Source organism: Onychomys torridus, chromosome 13 (genome assembly GCF_903995425.1).
Source record: "Onychomys torridus chromosome 13, mOncTor1.1, whole genome shotgun sequence".
Taxonomy (NCBI): domain Eukaryota; kingdom Metazoa; phylum Chordata; class Mammalia; order Rodentia; family Cricetidae; genus Onychomys; species Onychomys torridus.
Genome location: NC_050455.1, coordinates 46,533,369 through 46,559,999, shown reverse-complemented (window position 1 = coordinate 46,559,999; position 26,631 = coordinate 46,533,369). Strand labels below are relative to the sequence as shown.

The window sequence follows — 26,631 nt, the reverse complement described above, 5'->3', positions numbered from 1 at the left end:
ATGTAGTCTATGAAAATTATCCTTTCCAGTGGACAAGTTGAAGGCTATCATTTGGGATTGTAGACCCAAATTAGGTCAGGATTTTAAACCTCTTCTGTTGTGCCATGAGTTTCTGCGGGGCAAGTTGCTTGAACAAATTAAATGCTGGAGGAGGTCTGTTTTCAGTGAGTCTCAGGCTGTGAATAAGTGCATTCCGTGATGATTTGATATCTTAATCACAGTTCACTTCAGAATAATCTGTCTCTTCACTACCGTTCATTTCTTCCTTTGGTTTCTATGAGGTGGGCCTGCAGAGGGTTCCTATCCTATACTCGAATCCAGTTACTGCTTCCAAATAGTAGCTTGTTTTAAGAAAGTTAGTATTAATTAATGCAGAATGACCCTTTCCCTTTCTGTGGGTGTAATTGTTCCTTAGTGACTCCACACCCAGGAAAAATGCAAGAGCACTATATTATGCCAAAAAAAAAAAAAAAAAGAAGAAGAAAAGATGTTAGCATCCTCTCCTCATCTTCTTTAACTTCAAAGCATTCTTGTGGAAAGAAGCAAGTCAGGACTCTTGAACAAGATGCCAGAACACAATGCCTCAGCTGAAGCCAGTGGAATGCAATTGCAAAGCACAGTTCTAAGTCTGGATTGAGTCGGAGGGATGTCTGTCTGAAAAACAGTAATTAACCAAGGAGGGGGTGGATAATCATTGACATAAAATCACATTTTCCTAAACTTAGCTGAGGTGATTGTTTCCCTTATTGTCCGACAGGACACACCCATCCGTCCCGGATTGGAGTACTTGGCTTCTCTTCACAGATGGTTTGGGGTTCCCTAAGAGTGAGGGGCATTTGTTGGTGAACCCAGCTCAGGGACCTCAACTATACGCGTGACATTTTCTATTTTCTGGCTTCCATTCTCACTCCTAACTCTCATTTTCCTTCAACATCCTCTGAGAAAAGATTGTCTAGTGGATCTGCCTATATTGTTGTTGTTTTCCCCAGAGGGATGAGATAGGGAGTTCCTAGTGTTTGTGTTTTCCCTGGGTATCCCTTCTTCTGCTGCATATCCTCAATTGTCAAAACAAGTAAGGCAGTGTTGAAAGGTACTGATAGGTAAACTACCAAGCAGGTAAAAGACCAAATGACATTTAGTAGCAAAATGTGGGATGGTCACATAAATTTTAAGGCACTTCAGTGGCAAATAAGCCAACAAGGAATGTTGGAGAGACTTCTTGACTTACTTTGTTCAAAGGGCACTTGTTCTGAATAAACCTTAGTCTTTCCTTTGATATGGAAATGACCTTTATCTGTTATTCATAGGAAAGACATTTCATGGTATATGGATAAAAAACATTTTGGCTCTAACCTTATGATGTTGGTGAAATTTAAAAAAAAAAAGAAAAGAAAAGAAACAGAAAAATGATTTACACAGGAAACTTCCCCAAGTAACTTTTTTACCCATTGTTAAATTATTTGCATTTCCTTTAAAGTTTTCCCCACAACTACGTATGTACAGACCCAGAAGCCACTCATCTCTTATGTCCTTGAGTATCCCTACTTCCACCATTAGGCACAGTTTGTCAGCCTGAGCTCTATCCACTCTAGTCTTTCTTATTAATTTCCGTGGGCTAGACAGAGAATTAGTACTGGGTTCTTTGCAAATTTCAGCTTTCTGTATATGTACTTTCTCTGTTCACTTATGCTGTTTGTAATTCATGTTTTCAATAGATTAATTTAAATATATAATAAACAACAGTACCAATAAGCAGGAAGTTCCTCTGTATTTTTTTAGGCTGAGGTTACAAAAAATTATTTCATTTTGCTTGAGCTTAGAGAGTCTGTGAAAGTTAAAATTTTGACATCAAGTACTGTGGTTTAGATTGTGTTCCCAGTGACATAACTAGTTAAATGTAAACCAGATGTGCTTTGAAGTTTATTTCCAGAAATGTACAGTGAACTGTTTCAATTTCTGGTTCCATGACATTTATGCCATAAAAACATTGTATTTAAGGGGAAACTAAATAGTTGATATTTGTAGTTGTTGCTGTATGTATTTACAGTTTTTTGAGTTGGCCATTGCTTAATTCAAAATGGATATTTGTTAAACTATGGCACCAGCACTTTCTTTTTGGGGGAGTCTTCTCACAAATGAACTAACTGGAGAATTAACTATGGACTGCCCTCTGATGAAATGGCTACTTCCTGCTCCCCCTCGTTTCTTTTGTGCTTACATTTTCATGAAAAGATTTCAATATTGTAGAGTATTTGCTTTCATTAAAACAAAACCCTACATTGGAATTAGTGTATTATAAATCCTTGTATTTCTCTTTTAAGAAAGCTTTTTCCATTGCAAGCAACCTAAAAGCAAAATGCACTCATATTTCCCCCAATAATTTATAGTTCAAAGCTAAATTAATACCTGAGCACATCTTCAGACATTCTGAAGTGGCATCAATTGCTCTCTGCATAGACTTTTTAATTAAAATATATAATTCTCTCCTCATCTCTTCTCTCTCCCACTCCTCCCATGCACTCATCTTTCAAGTTCATGGCCTCTATTTCTTTAATCGTTGTTACTTACATATGTGTGTCTAAGTATGTAAACCTAACCTGCTCAGTCCACATAAGGTTACTTGTATGGATATGTTTTTAGGGCTGACCAATTGGTACTGGATAACCAATCAAGGGATCTTCCTTGCTTTCAACATTCCTCATTTGCCAATAGTTCGTTCTTTAGAGTTTAAGCTGACATGACGTTTCTCCCTCCCATGTTAGCACATCTTTGGTCTTTGTACATAGATTTTTGAGTTGAAATTTTTAACCCATTGGCTAGCAGTCAGCTCTGAGCCTGCCCCTTTCAGGACTAGTTTATTTATATTTACCTGAGTTAATCAGGAGCAAGCATTAGAGCCTTCTAGCTTTACCTACAAATCTTCTCCAATATTTTAAATAAAAAAAGTGTCTATATTAACTCCAGAGATAGGTGTAGAGGAGCATGTCTCCTTGGGACTTCAGAGACCCTACTGTTTAACCTAAAAGTATTGAGGTACATTGCTGTGTTTGGAATACTTAAGCAAGGAGAGATGGGATTGAGTGGCAGCCTTTGTAGCTGAGTAATTGGATTGAAAGGAAAGTGTCCTTGATGTTATTGTTCTATTTTAACTGAGACCTGTGTTTACCTTTTGTTAACTCACGTGTTAAGGTATTTAACTTTATAACTTTGAGAATTTCTTAGACACCTCTTGAAAATGTAGGTGTACTATGATTCTGTTTGCTTTTGACATCAACAAGAATGGCTTACATTACTAGATTTGGTTTAAGACTAAGAGCAGTAATCCTTGCAGTCCTACTGAGTACAATCAAAGCTAGTATTTTCTTTCTATTTTTAATGGTTCTAGAGATTAAATTTAGGGCCCGGGGTCTTAGCTCTGCCACCAAACAATTCCCCCTCCCTGCCCCAGCTCTAGTTTTCCTAATTTATGTCTTACCAAAGTAATTCATTAAGTAATCATGTAACTGTAAAGGGCTTAAGAAAGAGAATGGTGGATAGTGACTGGGGAAAATTCTGCAGCCAGGATGAATATCCCAGTCCTTGTTTCCTGATGCCAATGTTGGCATGCTTTTGACGTCAAACTTCACAGAACTATGAGAGACGGAAAATAATCAGCCTTTGTTATGCCAATGGCTTTCACCTGAGTCACAACCTATTAAAGAGCTAACCAAATCAACTCTATGTAGTTAGAGTCATAGAAGGTACATATACTGAACCCTTTTCCAAATAGGCTGTTCCTGATGGTCCTACTGAGTCTTTAGTCATGTAGATGTATATCCACACTGCAGACCACATGTCTTCGTTCCCCATTCACTTCAGGCCTTGTAGGTCCATATTAAAATTATAAGAGCCAAGTTTACCAGACATTCTGGCATAGTGAGGCTTGCTGGAATAATATTTTCCAGAAACCCATGGCAGCTCTAACGGAATCTTTTCTTTCTGCATTGTAGATGTAAATGAATGTGAGAGCAACCCATGTGTCAATGGGGCTTGCAGGAACAACCTCGGCTCTTTCCATTGTGAGTGTTCGCCCGGCAGCAAGCTCAGCTCCACTGGATTCGTCTGCATCGGTAAGATTCCCACACCTCATCCTTCCTGTGGTGGAAACTGAACAAGAACAGAAGTTAGGCAGGCTGTTCTGTTCTAGAACGCCCCCCTTTTCACAGCAGTAGATACAGATACGTGACGCTGTGGTTGTAAGCGCTTCTTTCTATACATACACATTTTGTACCCTTCAAATGCTTTAGGCACGGGTATAGCTGAATCCTGTCACAGATCTTTAAACCTTCTTTCATAATCAAAGACATGATGGGATTTGGATTCAGTTCACAGAACAAGAATTTGAAGATTTTTAAACATGAACACACAGAGGGAGTTTAGTATTTTGCTTTCTCTCATCCATCACAAGTTGATAGGCTCCAGAGAAAAGAAGATAAGTGTTCTTTTGCTTTGGAAAATCTCTAGGGATAAGACTATGACTCAAAATGTCTAAGCCCAGTTCTTTTATTCCAAGTTTTGTTCCAAGATATGTTTTTGATGTATAGTCCAGGCTGGCCTAGGACCTGATGCAGAGCAGGCTGATTGGGAATTCACAATTCCTGTCTCAGTATCACAGATCCTGAGATTGCAGGCATGGGCCACCATGCCTGCTTAAGACCAGGTCTTGGTAATGACACAGAATGTATACAGAGCAAGATAGTCTGACCTAGGAAAAAATGTCATGTGTCAGGGAAAGTCTGCCCCAGACATTTCTCCGTATATCTAGCAGCATGCCACAATCCTCATGGCCACCTAACATCCACCTTTAGAGGGAGCTTTCCATGCTGCCATATAAATGGGCAAGTTCTTTTTTGTTCTCTAGCCAAAATGCATTAGTGATTTAATAGTTAAGTAAAGACACAAAAATTTTTATCATTGTCTCCACAAATATGCTAGCTTACCTACTTGTTTTTAATTTGAAATGACCGAGACCCAGATTATCAATGGAACCCTCTTTGGAGTCATGTGATCATTTCCTAGTGAAAATGGCCACTGAAATCTAAGCACTGCTCAGCTTTCCTTTTAAAAATCAGTGGTAGAGTGCTGGCCTAGCAAGCACAAGGCCCTGGGTTCGATCCTCAGCTTAAAAAAAAAAAAAAAAAAATCAGTTGCCACACACCTGGGGCAGGGCTTCATTTGTTTTTTAAATCTAATTACTAGTGTTTGGAGGTATGGGTACTAGATCTGTAAAGCAGAATATTTTTGCTAAGGTACAATTTCCAGCTAAGATGCAATTATTTTTATTATATAAAGGAAATGAACTCAGCATCAGTCAATTAATAGTCTGAGAAAGTGATCTGTATGCCACTTGAGCATCAAAGACATCTTCCTTTCTGAGCCATCATATAGACTTTTATCATCCCAGCCTTTTGTCCTTATAGTTATTAATGAAACAAAGACGTCCTAGTCCCAAATCATTAAGTCATTCTTCCTCTTGCCAACAACTAAACACCACCACCACATTTCCCCGGCCAGTGTCTTAAGTTTTTCATTCATTATGACAAACGGTGAGTGTTTCGGTTGGTTTTCTCTTTCCACTATGTGAATTCCGGGAATAGAACTCAGGTCACCAGGCTTGTTGGCAAGCACCCTTACCCACTGAGCCATCTCTCCAACCTGCCTTGAACGTGTTTTCAGTGGGGCTATCAGTGACCCTAATCAGTGATTGCCCCAACACCTCTAATCACGGGGTCTAGGTCAATGAGGAATGAAAATTCTACTTTTTGGTTACTAATTTGAAGTGGGAGCATCTGGGACTTCATTGTGTACTATGAATAGTTACAGAGTCCGAGTTAATCCTTCAGATATACCAAAGACGATCCTAAGTGGTTTTGTAAGTGTTTACAAGACTGTTGTACTCTGGTTAGTGTTAAGCATGACAGAACAACACATTTGATTCACTTTTCCTGAGTGGTACTGCTATAGTGCTATACTGCCAGACCTGCGTTCCTTGTCTTCGTCCCAGGTCTGCGTGCACTCTGGCCTTATGTCCCTAACTCCCAGGGACGTGAAAGAACAGCAGCTTCCCTGCTGTTGGATCCCATGGTCTGTTCCTTATGGTAGACTATTAGCAAAGAAGTTTGTCACTCGCTCTCTCAGGATTTGCATTGTGGACATCCTAAGCGCAACTGTTTCTTGACTCCTTTTTTAAAAATATCTTTTGCTGCGTCATTCTTACCCACCTGACATCCAGCCTGAAGTATATCACCGGTTGGTCCTTAACCTCTTTGCCTCCCTGTGTGCACTAACTATTATTCCATTATAACCAATATATTCCATTATGGTGTCTGTTTACCACCTCCCATAAGATCTTGTATTCCCCACTCGTCATCCCCTTTCTAGTTGTGATATGCACACATATATGCATGAATACCCACAAGAACACACACACACAGATATTTAAATCTATGTTCTCCATACAATATTTGTCTTTCTGAGTCTTGCTTATTTTCACTTAACCATTTCCAGTTGGGTCTATTTTCCTATAAAAGTCATCATGCGATTTTTCTTCATGACTACCCAAGATTCCATTATGTCTGTGGACATATTTTCTGTATGCATTCATCTGCAGATGGACATTTCACCTGGTTCCATTTCTTGGTGTTTATGAGTAGTGGAGCTGTAAGCACAGATGTGTAGGTATCTCTGTCATATGTTGACTCAGAGTCTTTTGTCCTTTGGGTGTATACCTAGGAGTGATCTTACTGAGTCATCTGTGTAATGATGCTGAGTAATTCTGTTTTCAGTTTCTTGAGAAGCCTCCACGCTGATTTTGAGTGGTCCTGTGCTAAGTTCCACTCCTGGCAACAGTGGACAAGGGTCCCTCTTTCCCACACCCTGGCCAGCCTGTGCTGTCTTTTGCTTTCTTGATGATGGCCAGCCTGACTAGGGTGAGATGGAATGTCGAAGCAGTTTACATTTGCATCTCCCTGGTGGCTAGGGCTGTTGAACACATTTTCAAGTGTTTATGGCTGTTTGTATTTCTTCTTTGAGAACTAACTGTTCAGTGCATTAGTCCGTGTATTCATCTGATGACTTGGGATTTTTTTTCAGGGGGCGAGGGGTAACTTTTGTAAATTTCTGTGTGCACGACATTTTAACCCCTGTCTGATCTCATAAAGATTTCTCCCTTCTGTAGTCTGGTTCTCACCCTGGTGACCATTTCCTTTCCTGTGAAAAAGCTTAATCTTTGTTGTCTAGTTCTCTTCTTAATACTGTTGACTCCGTTTTCCTCTTACTCCCAAACATACAGCCTACAGCATTTCTGCACAGGCCTCAGCTTATCCTTGGAGAGAGAAGTCAGCATGACATTCCTTTGTGGGAACCGGAGTTGTAAACATGGTGGTTCTCCATTTCTTCAGAGCAAGGGCAGCCATCCTTACGAAAGCTTTTGTCATCCTCATGACACCACTCCTGCTGTGACCATCCCCTACAGCCTTTCCTGTTACCCTTCCACCCTGAGCCACATCCACTGTTCTTTTTTGTTTGTTTGTTTGTTTGTTGTTGTTGTTGTTTTTGAGACAGGGTTTCTCTGTGTAGCTTTGTGCCTTTCCTGGGACTCACTCTGTAGCCCAGGCTGGCCTCAAACTCACAGAGATCTATCTGCCTAGCTCTGCCTCCCAAGTGCTGGGATTAAATGCATGCACCACCACCGCCCAGCTGCATCCACTGTTCTTGATCTCTGTAGCTAGAATGGTCCTCGTCCAGGTTCTGTGTCTTGTCCTCTTCCTGTTTCTGTTAAGCTGTCAGAGTTGGGGCTTCTCTGAGCATAAAGTCTCTCTTTTTCTGTCTCTCCCTCCCCCTAAGATGTTAAACCTGATTCATTTTACTCAGAGATTTTAATGAACCCACAATCAAATCTTGACACCTTTATCTCTGTGTATATACAAAAATCATGAGGGGAAGTATCAGTGAGTCTCTAACCTGTGTCTTAGTGCACAGCACCACCCTAAGAAGTGCTGCATGGTGAGGGCCTAGACTCTGACTTCACTGACTTGAATCTTGATGCCAGCACCCAAATACTTGATTGGCCTTAGATATACTGAGTAAATAAAGAGGGTCTGGAATGACGCTGGTCACTAGCCCAGTGAATACTAGCAACTATTATCATAGTTTATCTTACTCTGAATAACAAAAGCCAGGGTGACAAACCAGTTGTTATATGGATAATTGAGGATTTAAATTTGATCTTATGGAAGGGTCTGTTTTCTCTGTGTCATGGCACTTTCAAGTATAAACCTGTAAAGAGTGTTTCATTTGAGAAGGGACAGATGCTGGCTGATATGCCAGTCTTTCTGGAGTGTATAGAGATTTTTTTTTTCCCAAACCAAAAACTGCCCCAAAGGAAAAAGCACAGCAACTGCCTAGTTCCTCCCACACTCACACCTAGCTCTTCCAACACCCTCAGCTCCTCCCACACCCTTACCCAGCTCCTTCCAGGCCCTCAGCTCCTCCTACACCTTCATCCAGCTACTTCAACACCCTGAGCTCCTCCTACACCTTCATCCAGCTACTCCAACACTCTCAGCTCCTCCCACACCTTCATCCAGCTACTCCAACACCCTCAGCTCCTCCTACACTTTCATCCAGCTACTCTAACACCCCCAGCTCCTCCCACACCCTTACCCAGCTCCTCCCAGACTCTCAGCTCCTCCCAGACCCTCATCCAGCTACTCCAACACCCTCAGCTCCTCCCACGCCCTTACCCAGCTCTTCCAACACCCTCAGCTCTTCCCCACACCCTTACCCAGCTCCTCCTAGACCCTCAGCTCCTCCCAGGCCCTCAGCTCCTCCTACACTCAAATCCAGCTCCACCCACACTCAATTCCTCCTGTATCCTCATCCAGCTCCTCCCACACTCTTGCCCACAACTTTTTTGTATTAGGTCAAGGAAAGAATTGTTGCTTTAGTTTAATCTCTACCCCAGTAGGATTTAGGCCATGACAACTTCTTGCGATAGATACACCCAGGCATCTTCATCCTCTCACAGTTCCCTCTCTGGATTTCTGAAGTCACTTTTGTTTATATTTTATTGTTGAATTTAGAAGTAAAGCTTTGCACATAGAGTTAAATGAGATTACAGTAAGTTCTATGGGAATATACTTTGATATTCTTCAGTTGTGTGCAGCAATGTTGATGGTTTTTTAGCGACGCTTTTACCATGCAAGGAAAAGTCACAAAACATGACAGAATCCACTAACAAGAGTTTTATTAAGATGAGGAGAAAAGGATAGATGTGATCAGGCCTGCTGCAAGGACATGTGTGTGAAGGGGGCAGGGGAACCTAGGGGCCAGCTTTTAAAGGTCAAGCCACACCTGCACACACAGGCCCACATAGCTACTCCACGCATGAGCATAGATCACGTGACTGCGGGGTTGGGCCCTGTGCTTTACGCAACCACGCAGCCGCTGGGGGTCATGGGTCACACAGGATGTATGACCTGGAAATGACTAAGTGTCCTGCTGGGCATGCGTGACCATGCCTGACCGTGGGGGAGTGGTGGAAATTTCTATCAAATATGTTCTAAAGTTTGTTATCAGAATCATCTGAGGAGATGGTCAAGAATGCAGATTTCTTAGCTGCACACTCCAAGCTATGCATCTGCAATTAATCAGGAATATTGCCAATGTCATGCACACTTAACTGAGAACCACAGTTCAACAAAGAAAATTAAGCATGTAGTTGTATAGGCAGTCAATACTCACCCTGTCACTTGGAATAAATTGGTTGCCACTGCTTCGGAATCAGCTGTCATTTACTCTTGTTCATTTAAAGTCTGTTGTTCTATCAAAAGCTCCACTTACCACTGGCCCATACCCTCCAACACATGTGGTCCATGGTAGCTCATGAAGATGTCGCTATGTAAAAAGAAAAAGTTAAATGAGATATGGAAACATTTTAAAAATTGGGAGTGGCTATCTCAGGTGGTCAAATTGCTAGGAGATTTTTATATCTTGTTTATATTGCTTTATGCCCTCAAGTCACTGATGATAAATAAACATGTATTAGTTTTGGAGGTAGAGCTAAAATTACACATAAGCACACAGGGCAAAATACTAAAAGAAAACATCCCTGGTATGACCAAGGGATGACTGGTAGATTTATCATTATGTGTTATCATCATATATTGTCATCTTTGTTTTGTTTTGTTTTTTAAGATTTTTTTCCAAGTTAGTAATAAAATAAATGTTTTCAGTTAGGGGGAATACTGGATCTTCTCAAATAGAATGTAGATAGATCTTGATTGCCTTGTTTGATGAAGAATGAGGGAAGAATGGAAATGACATATATTTGTTCTTCACTATCATAGCACATATCATAAAGGTTGTCCCTCTCCACCTGGGTTATGGTGTTATCATGGCAATGCACCATATTCCTAGTACCAGAATAAACCCTCAGGCAATAGTGATTATTTCTCTAGAGCTTATTAGCAGATACAATTGTATGAATGGCCACATTGTGTGGGATAGTGCGGTTCAATATTTGATTTATGCTGTATTTAAATATAGGCACATGTCAGTATGCTCAAAGAATGTGATATAAAAATCATTTTAAGAATTAATACTCTTGTATCCTTTTTACACTGTAACAAATCCCTATTATGTACACAGAGTTCATTTTCTTACAAGATAAGAGCTTCCCAACCTCTCGTCTTCCTTTTCAGACAGCCTGAAAGGGACATGCTGGCTCAACATCCAGGACAACCGCTGTGAAGTGAATATTAATGGGGCCACCCTGAAATCCGAATGCTGTGCCACTCTTGGAGCTGCTTGGGGGAGCCCCTGTGAGCGTTGTGAGCTAGGTAGGAGCCTGACCAGGCCCTCAGACCTATTGATTGGAATATCATCTGGGTCAACAAACATTTCTTCTCACAGTGTATCTTTAGTGAGAAAGACCACCATGTTGTATTCTCTCCAAAATTGTCTTCCCAGATTGTGGTGGCTGAGTTTTTCTGGTCCTGCCTGGCCCACAGTCAGGACAAATTTCTCTCCTCTGCCAGTCTTGCAGCTTCTCAGACCCAACCAAGTAAACATACAGAGACTTATATTACTTATAAACTGTATGTCGTGGCAGGCTTCTTGCTAACTATTCTTATTTCTTAAATCAACCCATTTCTATTAGTCTATAAGTTGCCACGTGGCTCCTAGCTTACCATCTGCTTCTCATCATGGCAGCGGCTGGCAGTGTCTCTCTGCCTCAGCCTTCCACTTCCCAGAACTCTCTTCTCTGCTTGTCCTGCCTATACTTCCTGCCTGGCTACTGGCCAATCAGCATTTTATTTATACAGAGCAATATCCACAGCACAGGTGAAATTCATTCTTCTTTAGACATTTATATTTGTGCTTTCCATTCAGTGAGAGCAGACCTCATAAGTCTCTTAGATGTGGAAAGAGAATTGGCTCAAACCCGGTGTCCTCATTTGGATGTGTTCCAGGGGGACAGGGTGGCCTTGTCCTTGAGGCTTTGGTTTGTTTGTTTTTAACTTATTTGTCAGTTTGAGCAGAGAGGAATTGACAGGGCAATCATTTCAGTCTGGGTCAATACGATGGTGTCAGCAGCACAGCAAGCGGGGAGTTCTCTGAATTGGAGACAACTAGTCCCATGGCCTTGGTGACCCAGCTTCAAGTTTTAATTCCTTTGTACTGAGCCTGACTAATGTATTCTTCTTCTGTAACGAAGTAAAATTCTGCCCTGTTGTTCTTCCAGACGCAGCTTGCCCAAGAGGGTTCGCCAGGATCAAAGGGGTGACGTGTGAAGGTGGGTGTGATTCTTGAATGAAACAAGTCCTTAAAGAAGGGCACAGAGTCCCCATTCCCTCTCAAGGAGCTAGTCACTGTTTTCCAGACCCTTGAAATTTCAATTAAAATAACTCAATGTAATCAACACAGTGCTCTTAGGAAATAGCTTCGAGGTTCCCATTTCTCCTCTTTATACAGTTCCCAAGGAAGTCCCCAGCCTTCAAGGCACAGAACAGCTGGCAAGAGAGCATGTCTGGGCTGCACTTTTATGGACAGCATGGCTGTGGCCGTCTGCACAGCTGGTGCCCAGGAAAGCGGGTGGCTGCGGCGCTGTGGAATATTTTTGCTTTAACTAAAGTAATAATCCACACCACGCTGTTGCAGATTGAATACTCCACACAGGAAATGAGGCTACACCTGCTTTTTCTATTTGTAACGTCCTTACCCTTCTGCTTACTGCATTTCCCCACAGATGTTAATGAATGTGAGGTGTTTCCTGGCGTCTGTCCAAATGGACGCTGTGTCAACAGCAAAGGCTCTTTCCACTGTGAATGCCCTGAAGGCCTTACACTGGATGGAACAGGCCGTGTGTGTTTGGGTAAGATGCATGCTTTCCTGTCCACATGCATGAAGTGAACCATCAGCTCCTTGTACTCTGGGCCAGTCCAAAACCAGAGTCTGTACTGGAGAAATTTGCTTTAAATGAGATACAGTTTGAGGGGGAAAAAATCACTCCAAGATATTAAAATATGTGCTTTATTAAAATAGTTTCTGTTTAAAATGTATTTTTACAAGAAAAACTATCATTTAAGCTTTAGTTTCTGATACTTGAGTTACTCTCACCATATTCAAAAAGGAAACTAGACATATTTTAAACCTAGACTTTAACAAGTTAGCATGTACCAGCTCACTGCAACTGTACTTTCCAGATAAAAGGGGGAAGGAGGGGCAAGGTATGTCAATCATACTGCTCCCTACTTTACCACCATTAAAGTGCAAATTTTCTTCTTCTTTTTTTTTTAAATAGAAATTTGTTTATTTATTTATTTGGAGTTTTTGTTGTTGTTCTTGGGGTTTTTTGTTTTTTGTTTTTTTTGTTTTTTGGTTTTTTTTTTGGTTTTTCAAAATGAGGTTTCTCTGTGTAGCTTTGGCTGTCCTGGAACTCACTCTATAGGCCAGGCTGGACCAAGCTAACCTCAAACTCACAAAGATCCGCCTGCCTCTGCCTCCCGAGTGCTGGGATTAAAGACCTGTGCCACCACCTGCCCAGCTGCAGATTTTCTTAATGCTTTGTTTTCTAAAGATCTAAAATGCTTAGATTCCTTATCAACACTGTACTGACGGTAGTTTCACCTTAGTCTTTATCGATGCCGTAGCTGACAGAATTTGAATTTTGTAATGGAAATAGAAGCTTTCATTTATTTTGTGTTATATGTAAGCAACAATTTTTCTTTTAAAGTTAATTTTCCCCAATAAGCTATGGAGTAGTAAAGTTTTTGAAAGGACTAGAGTTGGCACAGGACACACCAAGACCTAGTTCTCAGCTAAAAGGAGATTGATTTGCCCCCAAGAGACAAAGACAGGGGCTAAGAGACAAGGGAGAAAGGGGGCAAGGGAGAAGGAGAAGGAATATTTGATCTGGAGGCCTCTGGATAAAGAGGAGATAGACATGACCCATAGTCAAATGGCAGTTTATAAATGGAAAATGGGAATCCTGTTAGAATGAGTTGGTTTATTTTGATTGGGTGTGTTAACTGGAGAGCCAAAAGAGGGTTTTTGATTGCTGGACCTAACTAAATCCTTCACATCTTAAAAAAAATCCTTCCTTCCCTAGTGGCTGTGTTGGGTAGAGTCAATTCAGAGACCAGTGTTTGGGAAGTTGTGTATTTAGACTCTGGGAAGCAGCATAGTGTGTGACTTTTGCTTCATGTTCATGTAGATACCCTGCATGGAAGACTCAAAATGGAACTTTATCGTGCTTGCTCTTATAAAATACTTCTTCTCAGTTTCGATTCTGGAAAATGTATGTAACTCAAGGTTAGAGACAGAGGCAGATACTGATGTGACCTTTGGTTGAGAACTCGGAAGAATCGGGACTGACAATAACTGAAACAGTAAACTTGTCTTTTTGCCATGGTGACCTTTCCATCAGGGAAGACCTTCCCTTTGCGAAGCAGGTTTCAGGCTCACTCATGATGCCATGTCTTAGAATGCTTTCGCCAAAAAAATAGTTTTGTTTAGCTAAGAAAATTCTCTTCTGAGCCTGTTATTCCTTTTTGTCATTAAGCAGTGTGTGACTGGAGGTCTGCCATCTTTCTGTTGACCAGCACGTGAGCATGTTGTCCATAGACGGTACTATCTCACCCTGTCATGTGGCTGTTCATTGCTGCACTGAGTCCCTGAGTAACTGAAGCTAGGCACTAACATACAGTCTGGAAAATGCTCATTCATTTAAACAAATAATTTGGCCTCTTCATGGTGAAGAAGTTGATGGGTCTACCTGGTTCAGGAGAAAACCCAGATCCACAATTTTGGACAACAGAACAAAACTCACTTGAAGTAAAAACGTAATGTTTTAGTCAAGCAAACTCAGTAGATTTTTACCGAGTTGCAAATGGGATACGGCTGATCATTGCTGTTTGTGACTGGACCCCAACAGGACTCCTGTAAGATGACTTAAGCAGATGAAAAAGAAGAGGCCACCATGGAAATTATTTTTTTCTGATGAGGAACATGCAAGATGGCTAGGACATGGAATAGCCATGTCATCAGAAGAGAATTTCAGGATTCCTTGTGAGAGTTAAATAATCTGCTAAGAATGCACCTTCACTCCCGCTAAATGACTGTTACTATGGAGACCATTGAAGGTGGTGACAGACAGGTTTCTTATTTTCAGTCTGTCTCCAGGCCCACCATCATGCACTGATTTCTTGAGTCAGCTTCACACAGCACTGTCATTGATGAGGAAAGAATCCTTTAGGAGATGTGCAGTTTTAGCAAAGTCTAGGTGGCCTGAGACCCCCAGTGTGTGAGTCACTGAACAGATTTGGGATGTTGAGTGAATCTCCTGACCTAGGCTCAGACTGTGCTTGTCGGTGCAGATATCCGCGTGGAACAGTGCTTCCTGACATGGGATGAGGATGAATGCATCCACCCTGTTCCTGGGAAATTCCGCATGGACGCCTGCTGCTGTGCAGTTGGGGCAGCTTGGGGCACAGAGTGTGAAGAATGCCCAAAACCTGGCACCAAGGAATATGAGACTCTGTGCCCCCGGGGCCCAGGCTTTGCTAACAGAGGGGACATCCTCACTGGGCGTCCATTTTACAAAGGTAACTGCAAGCTGGTCCCTGGCCCATTACACTTCCAGGGCATTCTCGACAGACTCTGAGAATGGGTTCTGTTTTCAACCTGTGATCTGTGGCCAGCCTAAGGACAAAAACTATAAATTACATGTAAAAGACAGTATTGATAGCAAGCTGGGAAACAGAACACTAATCATTCTCTTCCTTTCCTTCTACTGTCCTGTATTTCCTTTGACATAGCTTGAGGAGAGGTAGCCCTGCCCATGCCCTCAGTAGCAGAGAGCTCTCTGTCCCCACTGTTCTTCATAAGCAACAGCCAGGTCTACAGGAGTGAGGCTCAGTTGAGGGTGAAGAACCTCTTCAACAGTGGAAATGTTCCCCGTACCATTTCTGTAGTCATTTCAGACCCCAGGAGCAGTCTCTGTCCGTGGCTGCATGATTATAGTCAATGGAGATAGACTTTTAAGTTAAGGCTGGTGGGGCGGGGCAACTCATTCTTGCCAACCAGCTCCACAGTTGGGCCTTGCTCGGCTTTCAGATATCAACGAGTGCAAAGCCTTTCCTGGGATGTGCACCTATGGGAAGTGCAGAAACACAATTGGAAGCTTCAAGTGCCGTTGCAATAATGGCTTCGCCCTCGACATGGAGGAGAGAAACTGTACGGGTAAGATGGGGTTTGTCCATTAATAAAACCTAGCTTTCAGGGCTGGAGAGATGGAGAGATGGCTCAGAGGTTAAAAGCACCCACTGCTCTTCCAGAGGTGAGTTCAATTCCCAGCACCCACATGGTGGCTCACAACCATCTGGCGCCCTCTTATGTATACATAATAAATAAATAAATCTTTTAAAAAAATAAAAAAAACCTAGCTTTCTTGCCTTTGCAATGAGTATACTGCCTTCAAAAGCCCATCTTCTCAATGAGAATCAATCTCTCCTTTCTCTCTCTGTCTCTCTCTCTTTATCTTAAACACACACACACACACACACACACACACACAATTATTATTTTCTTTTACTGAACTTAAAAGCCAGTTCTCCAAAGAATTGAGAGCTACAAAATAGCCCAAAATGCCGTTGTTTTGCTGTGAAAATATGATCTTCAAAATACATGAGGACTAAGGAATATAGCCATTAAGAGTCCATGCCTGTTATTTCAACCTGAAGAATGTTCTAGTAATTGTTTCAGTTTATGGTAGATATGTTTTGACTTCCTTTCCTCACCTGCAAACAGCATTCTTAACCCTGTAAAACAGAAAAGAGATGAAGTTAGAAATGTTTCTGTTTGGTGACCAGAAATGCAGAAGTTGTGCAGTACAGAAAGACTTCAAACTTCCAATTCATCAAAAAGCACAATGAGCCAGGTGTGCTGGCATGTATCTTCATCCCAGCCTTTGGCAGGCAGAGGCTGGGGGAATCTCTGTGAGTTCCTGGTCTACACAGAGTATTCCAGGACAGTCAGAGACTCAATACATTAATAAATATTTTAAGATAAAATAAGGTAGTGGCAGAAAAATTTCTTTGTGACTTTTTTTTTTAAATGGCTCATGTTTTCTTAAACATATTTTGTGTAAACCCAACTTCTGTACTGAATATACATTACAGGTATAAGGGAGTTCTCAAGAACTTTTGGAGAGTGCAGGTATTATTACTGTGATAGAGAAAACATGGTAAAACACAACACATAATTCCTCTTTATTTTTCAAAAAATGGAAAGTAAGCACTTCTCTTCCAAGGGCAGCACAGATCACATAGTGGGTTCACTCCAAGACCCAGCTGTGTTCGCACACTCTGATTTGAGGGGTGTCCTGGGTCGGGCTTGGATGCTGCCTGTCTATGTCCTGCCAGCCAGCCAACCCTGTCAACATCAACATTCCAGGTCCACATGCTACCTTGGCTGGGGTAGCAGGATGAACAGTCTTTGCACATTGCTTGGCCTTCCTCCTGTGTGAGCGTACTGCCTCCCCACTAGGACCATACAGAGGAGCTGCTGGGTCCATTCTCTGTTACTACAACTAAGCCACAAAGAGATGGCCACATTTCAGAACTCAAAGACACCCAGGCCCCACCTGCCGGTTGACCATGACAGTTTTGGCAGTTGGGAAAAGGAATGTGCCTTAGGAAGGAGATGTCCCCCTCCACCTGATCTCCTCAGGACAGTTCTTCCTACTCTCAGCCCTGGTTTTCCCCAAGTCTCAAAAGTGCAGTGCCCTCCCGTGGAAAGCCCCGTTCCTCCAGCACTCTCTTATCTCCTGTATTTTTCTTTTCTTGAACATGGGGAGTAGACATCGATGAGTGCAGGATCTCTCCTGACCTCTGTGGGAGTGGTATCTGTGTGAACACCCCGGGCAGCTTCGAATGTGAATGCTTTGAGGGATACGAGAGCGGCTTCATGATGATGAAGAATTGCATGGGTAAGCTTGGTCAGACCCTCCCGGCTGGCTAGGAAAGCAGCCTAGTGCAGGCCAGTCTGCTGCACCTCGGCTGGCTTCAGAGCCATGGCAGCACCCTTGACTGGAAGTGTGCCGAGGACGAGAGCTGTCAGGGACAGACAAAACCTCTCCCTTGGACTGGAAGCAACACACAGACTACCCAGGATCATTTTTTTTTTCAATCGATAACATTGTGGTGATCCCCAATTTGTGTTCTGCCTTGCCAGTCCCATGAGAGCTATGCCTTGCAGTTGTGAAACTGAAAAATATTTAGGCCACGGTTGCCTATGAGTGACTTATAGAACCTACTGCATAAGATGTTGCCACTCTCATGGGTACAACCTTTTCACGTTACAAAGGAGCATTGTTGTCTATGGTGTGCTGGTCTGCACTCATGGGCTGCATGCAAGCACAGGCCACAGGCTAGGCTCTCCTCACTGTAATCTTTTAGGAATCTTAGATTCAAGCTACAAACACTAAATTGACTGGCAACAACATATTATCCCTTAGTCTATAGTGATATAAAAGTACATGTTGCATAGGTAACTTATGAATTAGATTATCTTGTACATGAAAATTTTCCAGTGGTTTGCTGTATTAAGAGTGGAAGTTTCATGTTTTTCATATTGAAATAGCAAGTAAGACTTATCCCACTCTAACTGGATATGTCTTTATGTTTGAGCCACACACCTGCCTCCTGCTGTCCCTTCTCCCATACTGTATGTGCAAATATATTTTCCTCCAAGTTCTTTAATGGATCTCACGTTTTTACCTTTCAGACATTGACGAATGTGAACGTAACCCTCTCCTTTGTAGGGGTGGTACCTGTGTGAACACTGAGGGCAGCTTTCAGTGTGACTGCCCACTGGGACATGAGCTGTCACCGTCCCGTGAGGACTGTGTGGGTGAGTTTTTTCCCCTTCGTATAGAAATCCAGTGAGCACAGTGGGTAAAGACCAAGAGGCACTTCTAATAGATGTATGCCTTTTGTGGCTCGTGTCAACCTGGATATCCCAAATTCCCCATATCGGGTTTCTAGAATGTTGGGCACTGGGCTCCTTTCCATGTAAAGACCTCTATGTAAGGTCCATAGGTTCCATTGTCCAGGAAGGATGGTGAGTGAGCTGCCCAGGACACCTCCTGGTTGTTTTTCTGTCCACATAACTAGTGTGTTCCCCTAGTGTGTCAGAGTCCATACCTCACCCAGATCTACACAGCCACATAAAAAGACCATTAGGCTCTCTTGACACCTCACACCTCAAGATCTTCCGCTAGCACCAAGTCCAGAAGGATGTTAGAGGTCACAGCAGAGTGTCAGAGGTATTTCCCTACTCCAGCTATTCCCTTGTAAATCCGCACAGGTTCTCATGTCTAGTACATGTGCTGTCCTAGCCAGGAAGCACCTTCCTCAGCACATCTTTTTCTCAGAACTGTTTGAGCACAGATCACCAACGCACATACCTTTATTTATAAGCCAGATAGATTTCTCTGCTGGTACATGAAATGAACCTTAAGCAACATATTAAAGAGACATTTTTCAGTAGGATAAGTTTAAACTTTTAGATATTTTTATTTTGATAACAGTGCAAAAGATGACTTTACACTGGGGACTGAAGAATTCATAACTGGACATGCTGCAATATAGTCATTCGGGAACCTGCTTCTGAGTTTACTTTGTCACAGCTTAGAGTCACTGCAGCTGACAAAACGCCTCTCAAAAGGGCAATATGTACTATCAAATTATGTTTTGTGATATGTATACTCCACGACTATAACCATAAGTTTATGTAGCATAATCTTCTAGGTAGTTGTGAGAGTCTGAGATAATTTCTTGTTATATCCAGTGGTCACTGTGTCTAACTTATATTCCTTCTGATGAGTATTTTGCGTTTGGAAATTGATCACGGGGTGTTCTCTAGGAATTTAATGATTTATTCCACATATTTTTGCATGAGTTTTTTTTTTTTTTGTTAAGGCATTTGTCCATCTTGTAAGGGCCAGATTGTTTTAAATTAACAGTGGCGGGCTGAAGATCCACATAGCCAGGCACATAAATAGCTTGATCAACACAAACATGTGAGGGTCTTAACTGCCTTAACACTGTTCTCTGTAACTGGCATCTTCCTTCAGGATAGTCCAAGTTCTATAGGCGGCACCTGAACAGCTTTGGAAGACTGTGTGGGTACACCAGTGTAAACCCATAAAATTAATAATAATAATAATGTTTACTTATGGCATACACCATGTCTGTGTACTTTGGGATGGCAGTGACTAGCTGCATGTGGCTATACAACTGTAATTGAGATTAAATAACATTAAAATTGCTCAATCACATTATACACATCTCAAGGGCTGGTAGAATATGCAGTTCTATTTTGGAGACTATAGACAGAGAAGGGAATGCTCCCAACACAGCAGGAAGTTCTTGTGTCAGCAATAGGAAATAGAGACCAGCATTTTCCCCAAACAGCCCTGATTATCCTGTTTGCCACTCAGGCGACACCTCTTTGGTGAAGCCTGCTCTTAAAGGCTCTTCTAGGTTTGCTGTGGCGTAAAGCAGAATTCTGTTTGTCTTTTATAGACATTAATGAGTGCTCCCTGAGTGACAATCTCTGTAGAAATGGCAAGTGTGTGAACATGATTGGAACCTACCAGTGCTCTTGCAACCCTGGATACCAGGCCACACCAGACCGCCAGGGCTGTACAGGTAAGTGTGGGCCACACAGATCTGCACTCCCCATCCCTCAGATCATCAAGCTTTGGCACCAGCTATAACTTAAAGCCTATGAGAGTCCTTTGTACTATAAAGGGGCCAGATGGCTTGCTGATTTTGCAGGAAACTCATTGGTCTTTTCGTAAAAAGTGCTCCAAACTTCACAGTTGTTATATTTCTGTGTTCTTTCCTCCTCAGACCATGGACTAAGCAGAATGCTACATTAAAGGAAGTGAAAGGGGTTAAGGGAGATCAATGGTATAATCTTAAATCAGTACAAATAGTATAAAGACAAATCCAAAGCTAGTCAAATATTATCTGTTTAAAAAGAAGATGCAGTAACCATTCCTTTGTATGGATGTAGATTTGGCGTTAAATGTGCTTGTAATGTCTGCACAGATATCGATGAATGTATGATAATGAACGGAGGCTGCGACACCCAGTGCACCAATTCAGAAGGAAGTTACGGATGCAGCTGTAGTGAGGGGTATGCACTGATGCCGGATGGGAGATCGTGTGCAGGTACAGAAAAGATAAAAATGCGCATACATTTTTCTGTTTTTCTGTTCTTCTGTTATGTGACTCCAGACTGTTGAGTAAAGATGAATCGAGAAATTTTATTTGAGACCAATGAAAAATGTTCTTGCTCTCACTGACCATGAACTTTGTGTCGTCAGATATTGATGAATGTGAAGACCATCCTGATGTCTGCGATGGTGGTCAGTGCACCAACATTCCTGGGGAGTATCGCTGCCTCTGTTACGATGGCTTCATGGCTTCGATGGACATGAAAACATGCATCGGTGGGTATCAGGGACAAGTGATAATGTTTTTATTGTTCTCTATTATTGAGACCATCTCACTGAGTGAAATAGAATGTCTGCCTCCATCTTCCTCTCTTCCCATATCTCCTCATATGTGTCTCCTGATCAACTTCAGGTGTGTTTCTTTTTATCACCCACTGAGTCCAGTTAGTGCCACCCTTAAGTGCATAGGTGTAGGGCCATCCACAGGAGCTGAGGAACCCTACCAGTGGCCACACCCTCTAAAACAAATGGTTCTCCCTCCCTTACCACTATCCACTGACCATTGCTCCTCAATTGGGGCCAGGACCTGGAAATCACTTCCCACGTCTATGGTCCAATTTTAGTTGAGTTATTCTTGTAGTCGTAACCACGGCTGCTGTGAGTTCATGCATTCGATAACCATGTCATGTCCAGAAGACAGTGTGTCATAGCACTCCCTCCCCAGCAAATGAGAGTCTGATACATATGTGAACACACACACACACACACACACACACACACACACACACACACACACATGAAAAGAACACTTTCTTTCACTGTTTCTTTGAAAATCTGAGCCGTTTGCCAGAATTGTAAAATATGAAAAAGAAGAACTATTCCAGAAGTTCTTAAAGGCAGGTAGGTACTGACCTTACTTACAACATGAATCTTTCAAGGTGGGGGCTGTATTTTTAAGTTTTATCTGTTTATTTCAGTACTATGCTATTCAGCTTAAAAGGTGGCTTTTAAATTACGGCGATGAGCAACAGTAACCAGAAAATGCGTTTTCCAGATGTGAACGAATGTGACTTGAATCCCAACATCTGCATGTTTGGGGAATGCGAGAACACGAAAGGCTCTTTCATCTGCCACTGTCAGCTGGGCTACTCGGTGAAGAAGGGGACCACGGGATGCACAGGTGGGACTCACCCCCATGTCTGCTAGTCTTGGGCCTCACAGGTTTCAAAAGCTAACATCAAGTCAGCACTCAACATCCTTGGACCCATGCATCCTAGGGCCGGTACACCAGGCTACGACTGCCGTGTGATGAGTGTCGAGGCATTATCAGCTAGGAGGACCATTGTCAATGGTTTGCAATTGACCAAAATGTCATTAGGCTGCACATGACTGTATATATCTGAATAGATCACATATATGTGTCTCTGTGCAATATTTGTGAACATAACACACACTCATAAGCATTGGTCCCCTTCCAGGAATGTTTGGAAGAGAACATTCTTTATATATTCTTAGATAAGAAATAAAAAGCAAAAGGTTACATATTCTTAGATAAGAAATAAAAAGCAAAAAGGCACACGTAAGTGACAGTTTACACAAACTCTAAATATATATGTAGCATTGTGTGTGTGTATGTGTGTGTGTGAGAGAGAGAGAGAGAGAGGGAGGGAGGGAGGGAGGGAGGGAGGGAGGGAGGGAGGGAGGGAGGGAGGGAGGAGAGACAGAGAGACACAGAGAGAGAGAGGTGTACTGGAAGTTAATCCTATGTGCTTACAGATGCCAAGCAAACCTTTTACCCCTGAACTACATTGGGGCATTGACTCGTAAAATGAAGGATGGATTTTTATTTTTTTTTTATGTCAAGCTCATTCTTATCTTCATGAGAAGTATGTGATAAATATTAATAGGAAAGAATGGCACAGTCTTTCTCAAAAATCTCTCTTGAAATGTGTGTCTCTGTACCCTCCCCACAGAGTTTTGTCCAGGCCTTTGCAGCATGTGGGGGGCTGCCACTCATATCCACAGGGGACAGCAGCTGCACTCTCTCACTCCAGCAGGAAGTGGCCAGCAGGTTCTTGTATAGAGAGGGGCTTGTTGGGTCACGATCATGAAGCTTTACGTCTTCCTGGAGTGCGAAATGAGTGAAAGACAAAGGCGGTGTTAGAGCTTTCTCTGGAAAGCCCATGTTTATCCCAGATTGTCGTCTCCTCAGAAACACACTGGAAGTAGACTTAATTCGCTCGTGTGCTTTATCTTTTCCTTTCTAACTCTGGTTTCTCAGACGTGGATGAGTGTGAAATCGGTGCCCACAACTGTGACATGCACGCCTCATGTCTGAACGTCCCTGGAAGCTTCAGATGCAGCTGCAGAGAAGGCTGGGTGGGGAATGGCATCAAATGTATTGGTGAGTCCGCAAACAAGAAAGACCCTTCTCCGAGGGCCAGCATACTCATGGCTCTTCCTTGCACACGTGTTCACCGGCATACGCTAGCGGGAACATCCTCTTCACTTTTTATTTACTCTCTCGTAAAAGCTATCTTTGGTCGCAGGGAGAATTCTTGCCTCAGTGGTTCCTTAGCTTTAATATAAATGGTCAAATTACAACAGGATGCTCTGGCATCCGCCTTTTCATGCATGTTGCTCAGTAAAAAATTATTTGATGTGCAGCCAGTGATCTAAACAGCTGTAACATGAAAAACGGCTAAAGTGTTTTCCCAGTCTTTTCCTAGAGTAATCATTGCGATTTGAAAGCCAGGGAAATAAACGGTGGAACAAAGGGGTTTTTCACATGGCCGCAAGACGGGAGCAAGTGGACGACGGGTCTTAGGGTTAGAATTGTCCTCACAGGCAAAGCTGAGTGTTTTGTTGAATTCCAACAAGTCTAACTTGAAAAGAAGAGACTAGAGAAATCTTTTTCCCTGAGTTCCTCTTAAGCCAAAGCCTAATAATATTATATAGCCCTGAGGCAGGGGACTGGATTATACTCTGGGTGTCATTCATAAAGCTGTTTAATATGCCCATGCTGTGACAATAAAGGCCATTTCCAGCTGGTAAGAATTACCCAGGTCAATTTAAAATAGAAGAAGAAAAACCATCTGAGATTTCCATGATGACTTCTCATTAAAGCTTATAGACCCCTAGTAAGGATTAAATTAAAAAAAAAAAAAAAAAAACCTTTAATATCTCTTACCAATAGTATAAATTAATTTGAGTAAAGCTTGCCTATCCAGCCAAATGCTTCACACTTGTCAAATATTTAAAGCCAATTACTGAATGTATGTAATCATAGTTTCCAAATGACTTTGCTGGGTAAGTCCCTGTGTCGGCTTCCTCAGGTCGACTGTAGGCCTATTTCCAGGCCAGCGATGCCTACCAGCGTTCATCTCACGGCCTGACAGGCAGGCCTGGCCTCCTCATTCCCATCGGTCTTGTCCCATGTGCCTACTGGTTTTCTCTCAGTCTCCATTTTCTGTGCTGCTTCATGTCCGTCTGTCAGTCTGGCCAACTATCAAGGCTGCCCACCCCAGGATGAGATCAGTCCATCGTTCCCAGTCATTTTCTTCCCTTCCTCTCTCCTCCTACCACCCCTGTCCTCCTCTTCCTCCTCTCCCTCCCTCCTGCCCTCTTCCCTCTCTATTCCCTCCTTCTGCCTCCCTCTCTCTTCCTTTTGCCTCTTTTTCCCTCCCCCGAATTCACTCCCTGATTCCTCTGCAACTGATTCTTCAGCTAGAAGTACCAGAAATCTTCAGCCTCTTTTCACAATTGACAGTGACCTTTGTCAATTTAGGAGAACCCCGCTTCCTCTCCATGGCTTGCGCGTCTCTGCGGCATCGCTGGCTTCACCCTCCACTGCCCTGGCCCTGTGTGCTGCTGCTGCTCCACCTGCCTTGAATGCCGCATTCTGTAGATTTCCTTCCTCTTCAGGGGTCCTGTCTGTGCTGCTGTGTCTGAGGAACACCCTCTGTCCTTCTAGTCAGTGAAGCTCTGCTCCTTCATCCTTGCAAGAGGAGGTCTGAAGTTGATTAAAAGTTACCTCTTCGATGCAATCTTCCTTGATCCCTGCATGTCCAACTAGGTTATATCTGTAACATTTTTCATGGTTCACAGCAAAATACATAATTCTTTCTTTTCTGTGTTTGACATCCATCCTTTCCAATACGCTGTTAATCCCAGGCGATCAAGAAACATGTCTCTCTTCCCTTCTTATAAAATAAATTTAGAACCCTCCCAAACAGAGCCTCTTACCGTGAGAAGAGAACCAACCACCAGTAGAAAGAGCCACCGAGGTTGGAGGTCAGAGTGAATCTGACTCCAGTTTTCCTTTGTTTTATGAATGCTTCACACAATTCTTGAATTGGTAGCTGGGGCCACGGTTGTGACATGAACATTTTGGATTATGAACCTAAAATCTTGGAGATATAGAGCAGTGTCCTTCCAGATAAACTAAAACAAAGTAGTCAGTTTGGGCTGGCTCGTGATTTTGACAAGTCACAGCCTCCCCCGTGCATTAGAATGTCGCATCTCCGTCCGTCCGTCCGTCATCTTCTTTCTTGTGCTCGCTTGTCACGCAGATCTGGATGAATGCTCCAACGGAACCCACCAGTGCAGCATAAACGCTCAGTGTGTCAACACCCCAGGCTCCTACCGATGTGCCTGCTCGGAGGGTTTCACAGGGGACGGCTTCACTTGCTCAGGTGAGTGACAGACCTGAGGAGTGCTCTGATAGGTCCATCTCAGGACACCAAATACGCTTTCCTTGTTTTAAGAAAACTACGAAGACTGAAATGATTGTATCTGTGCTTCTACTTGACTTATGAGTGAGTACATACCCTTTTATCCACTAAACACATAAGCCTGAAAATGCTTCCAGAGTAATATATTGGTTGGTGTTTTAAAGTAATGACATATATCTTTTCCTGTCCTGTAGATGACTACTGTTACCTCTTACTATTTTATAAAGCACTGATCAGGAAAATGCAGGTTCTCAGTGTATATGCTGCCTGCTCTACTATAAACTTAAGCACATGAGGAGCCTGGCTGCCTCAGCAATTCTCATTTTAGAATAGGCATAGTGACCACAGCAGCATTTTTTTTTATCACTAAGTGGATGATCTGGGGGAACTTCAGAGTTTCTGAAGATGGGATACATAATATCTCTTTCTAAGTTACAACACCAGAGCTGCTTATTACCTTCCTCGGAGTTTTACTAGCTTTCCTCACAGTTTCAGAGGGATTAAATGGAATAACAGAAGCAAAGAACTTAGGAAAAAAAACGCCACTAAGCATCACTAGGAGTCAGCATCACTAGGAGTCAGCATCACTAGGAGTGAGTCAGCATCACTAGGAGTCAGCATCACTAGGTAGGAGTCAGCATCACAAAGAGTCAGTACACACCGGTTGCTATTTCACTCCTGCTGCTCCCCAGGGCTGAAGGATGACGCCTTGTCTCACTACACCCGGGTATAAGACTAGATCATCCTTTGGGGCAAGAAAATCATTTTTCACTCTACAAGCGAGGTGTCTCTCAGCTGTTGTTCATTCACACTTTAAACTCGTAAGACCAAGTCCATAATTATTCACACAAAGTGCAGACATAGACTCCCTCTCTCTAGAGCCTTGGCTGTTCTATATTTCCCAGACTTGGTCTGTGATGTAGTGTCAAAGAAAGAACGGTGTTGGTGGCAAACACGTCTGCAATCAGAATGGGGCTTGGCGGGACCCTTGCGGCTCTTGTGGCTGCTCTAAGCCCAGATCTTCCTAGTGAACTCAGTGGAAACTGCATGCCTGGTAACTGCAGCCACAGCACCTGGCTCAGAGCAGGCTGACATCTGCCCTCCTCCCCT

The 26,631-nt window shown here is 42.7% G+C and overlaps 1 protein-coding gene across 1 annotated transcript in view; it reads left to right on the top strand.

Annotated features, from left to right (window-relative positions):
• Fbn2 (fibrillin 2) overlaps positions 1-26,631 on the top strand; it is a 215,328-nt gene that overhangs the window by 131,412 nt on the left and 57,285 nt on the right. The window contains exons 20-33 of the mRNA XM_036205263.1: positions 3,990-4,109; positions 10,743-10,880; positions 11,786-11,836; positions 12,290-12,415; positions 14,919-15,146; positions 15,658-15,783; positions 17,402-17,530; positions 18,328-18,453; positions 20,130-20,255; positions 20,661-20,783; positions 20,939-21,064; positions 21,843-21,968; positions 23,070-23,192; positions 25,360-25,482. Coding sequence (XP_036061156.1) covers positions 3,990-4,109; positions 10,743-10,880; positions 11,786-11,836; positions 12,290-12,415; positions 14,919-15,146; positions 15,658-15,783; positions 17,402-17,530; positions 18,328-18,453; positions 20,130-20,255; positions 20,661-20,783; positions 20,939-21,064; positions 21,843-21,968; positions 23,070-23,192; positions 25,360-25,482 — 1,791 coding nt within the window. The remainder of the gene's footprint in view (positions 1-3,989; positions 4,110-10,742; positions 10,881-11,785; positions 11,837-12,289; positions 12,416-14,918; positions 15,147-15,657; positions 15,784-17,401; positions 17,531-18,327; positions 18,454-20,129; positions 20,256-20,660; positions 20,784-20,938; positions 21,065-21,842; positions 21,969-23,069; positions 23,193-25,359; positions 25,483-26,631) is intronic.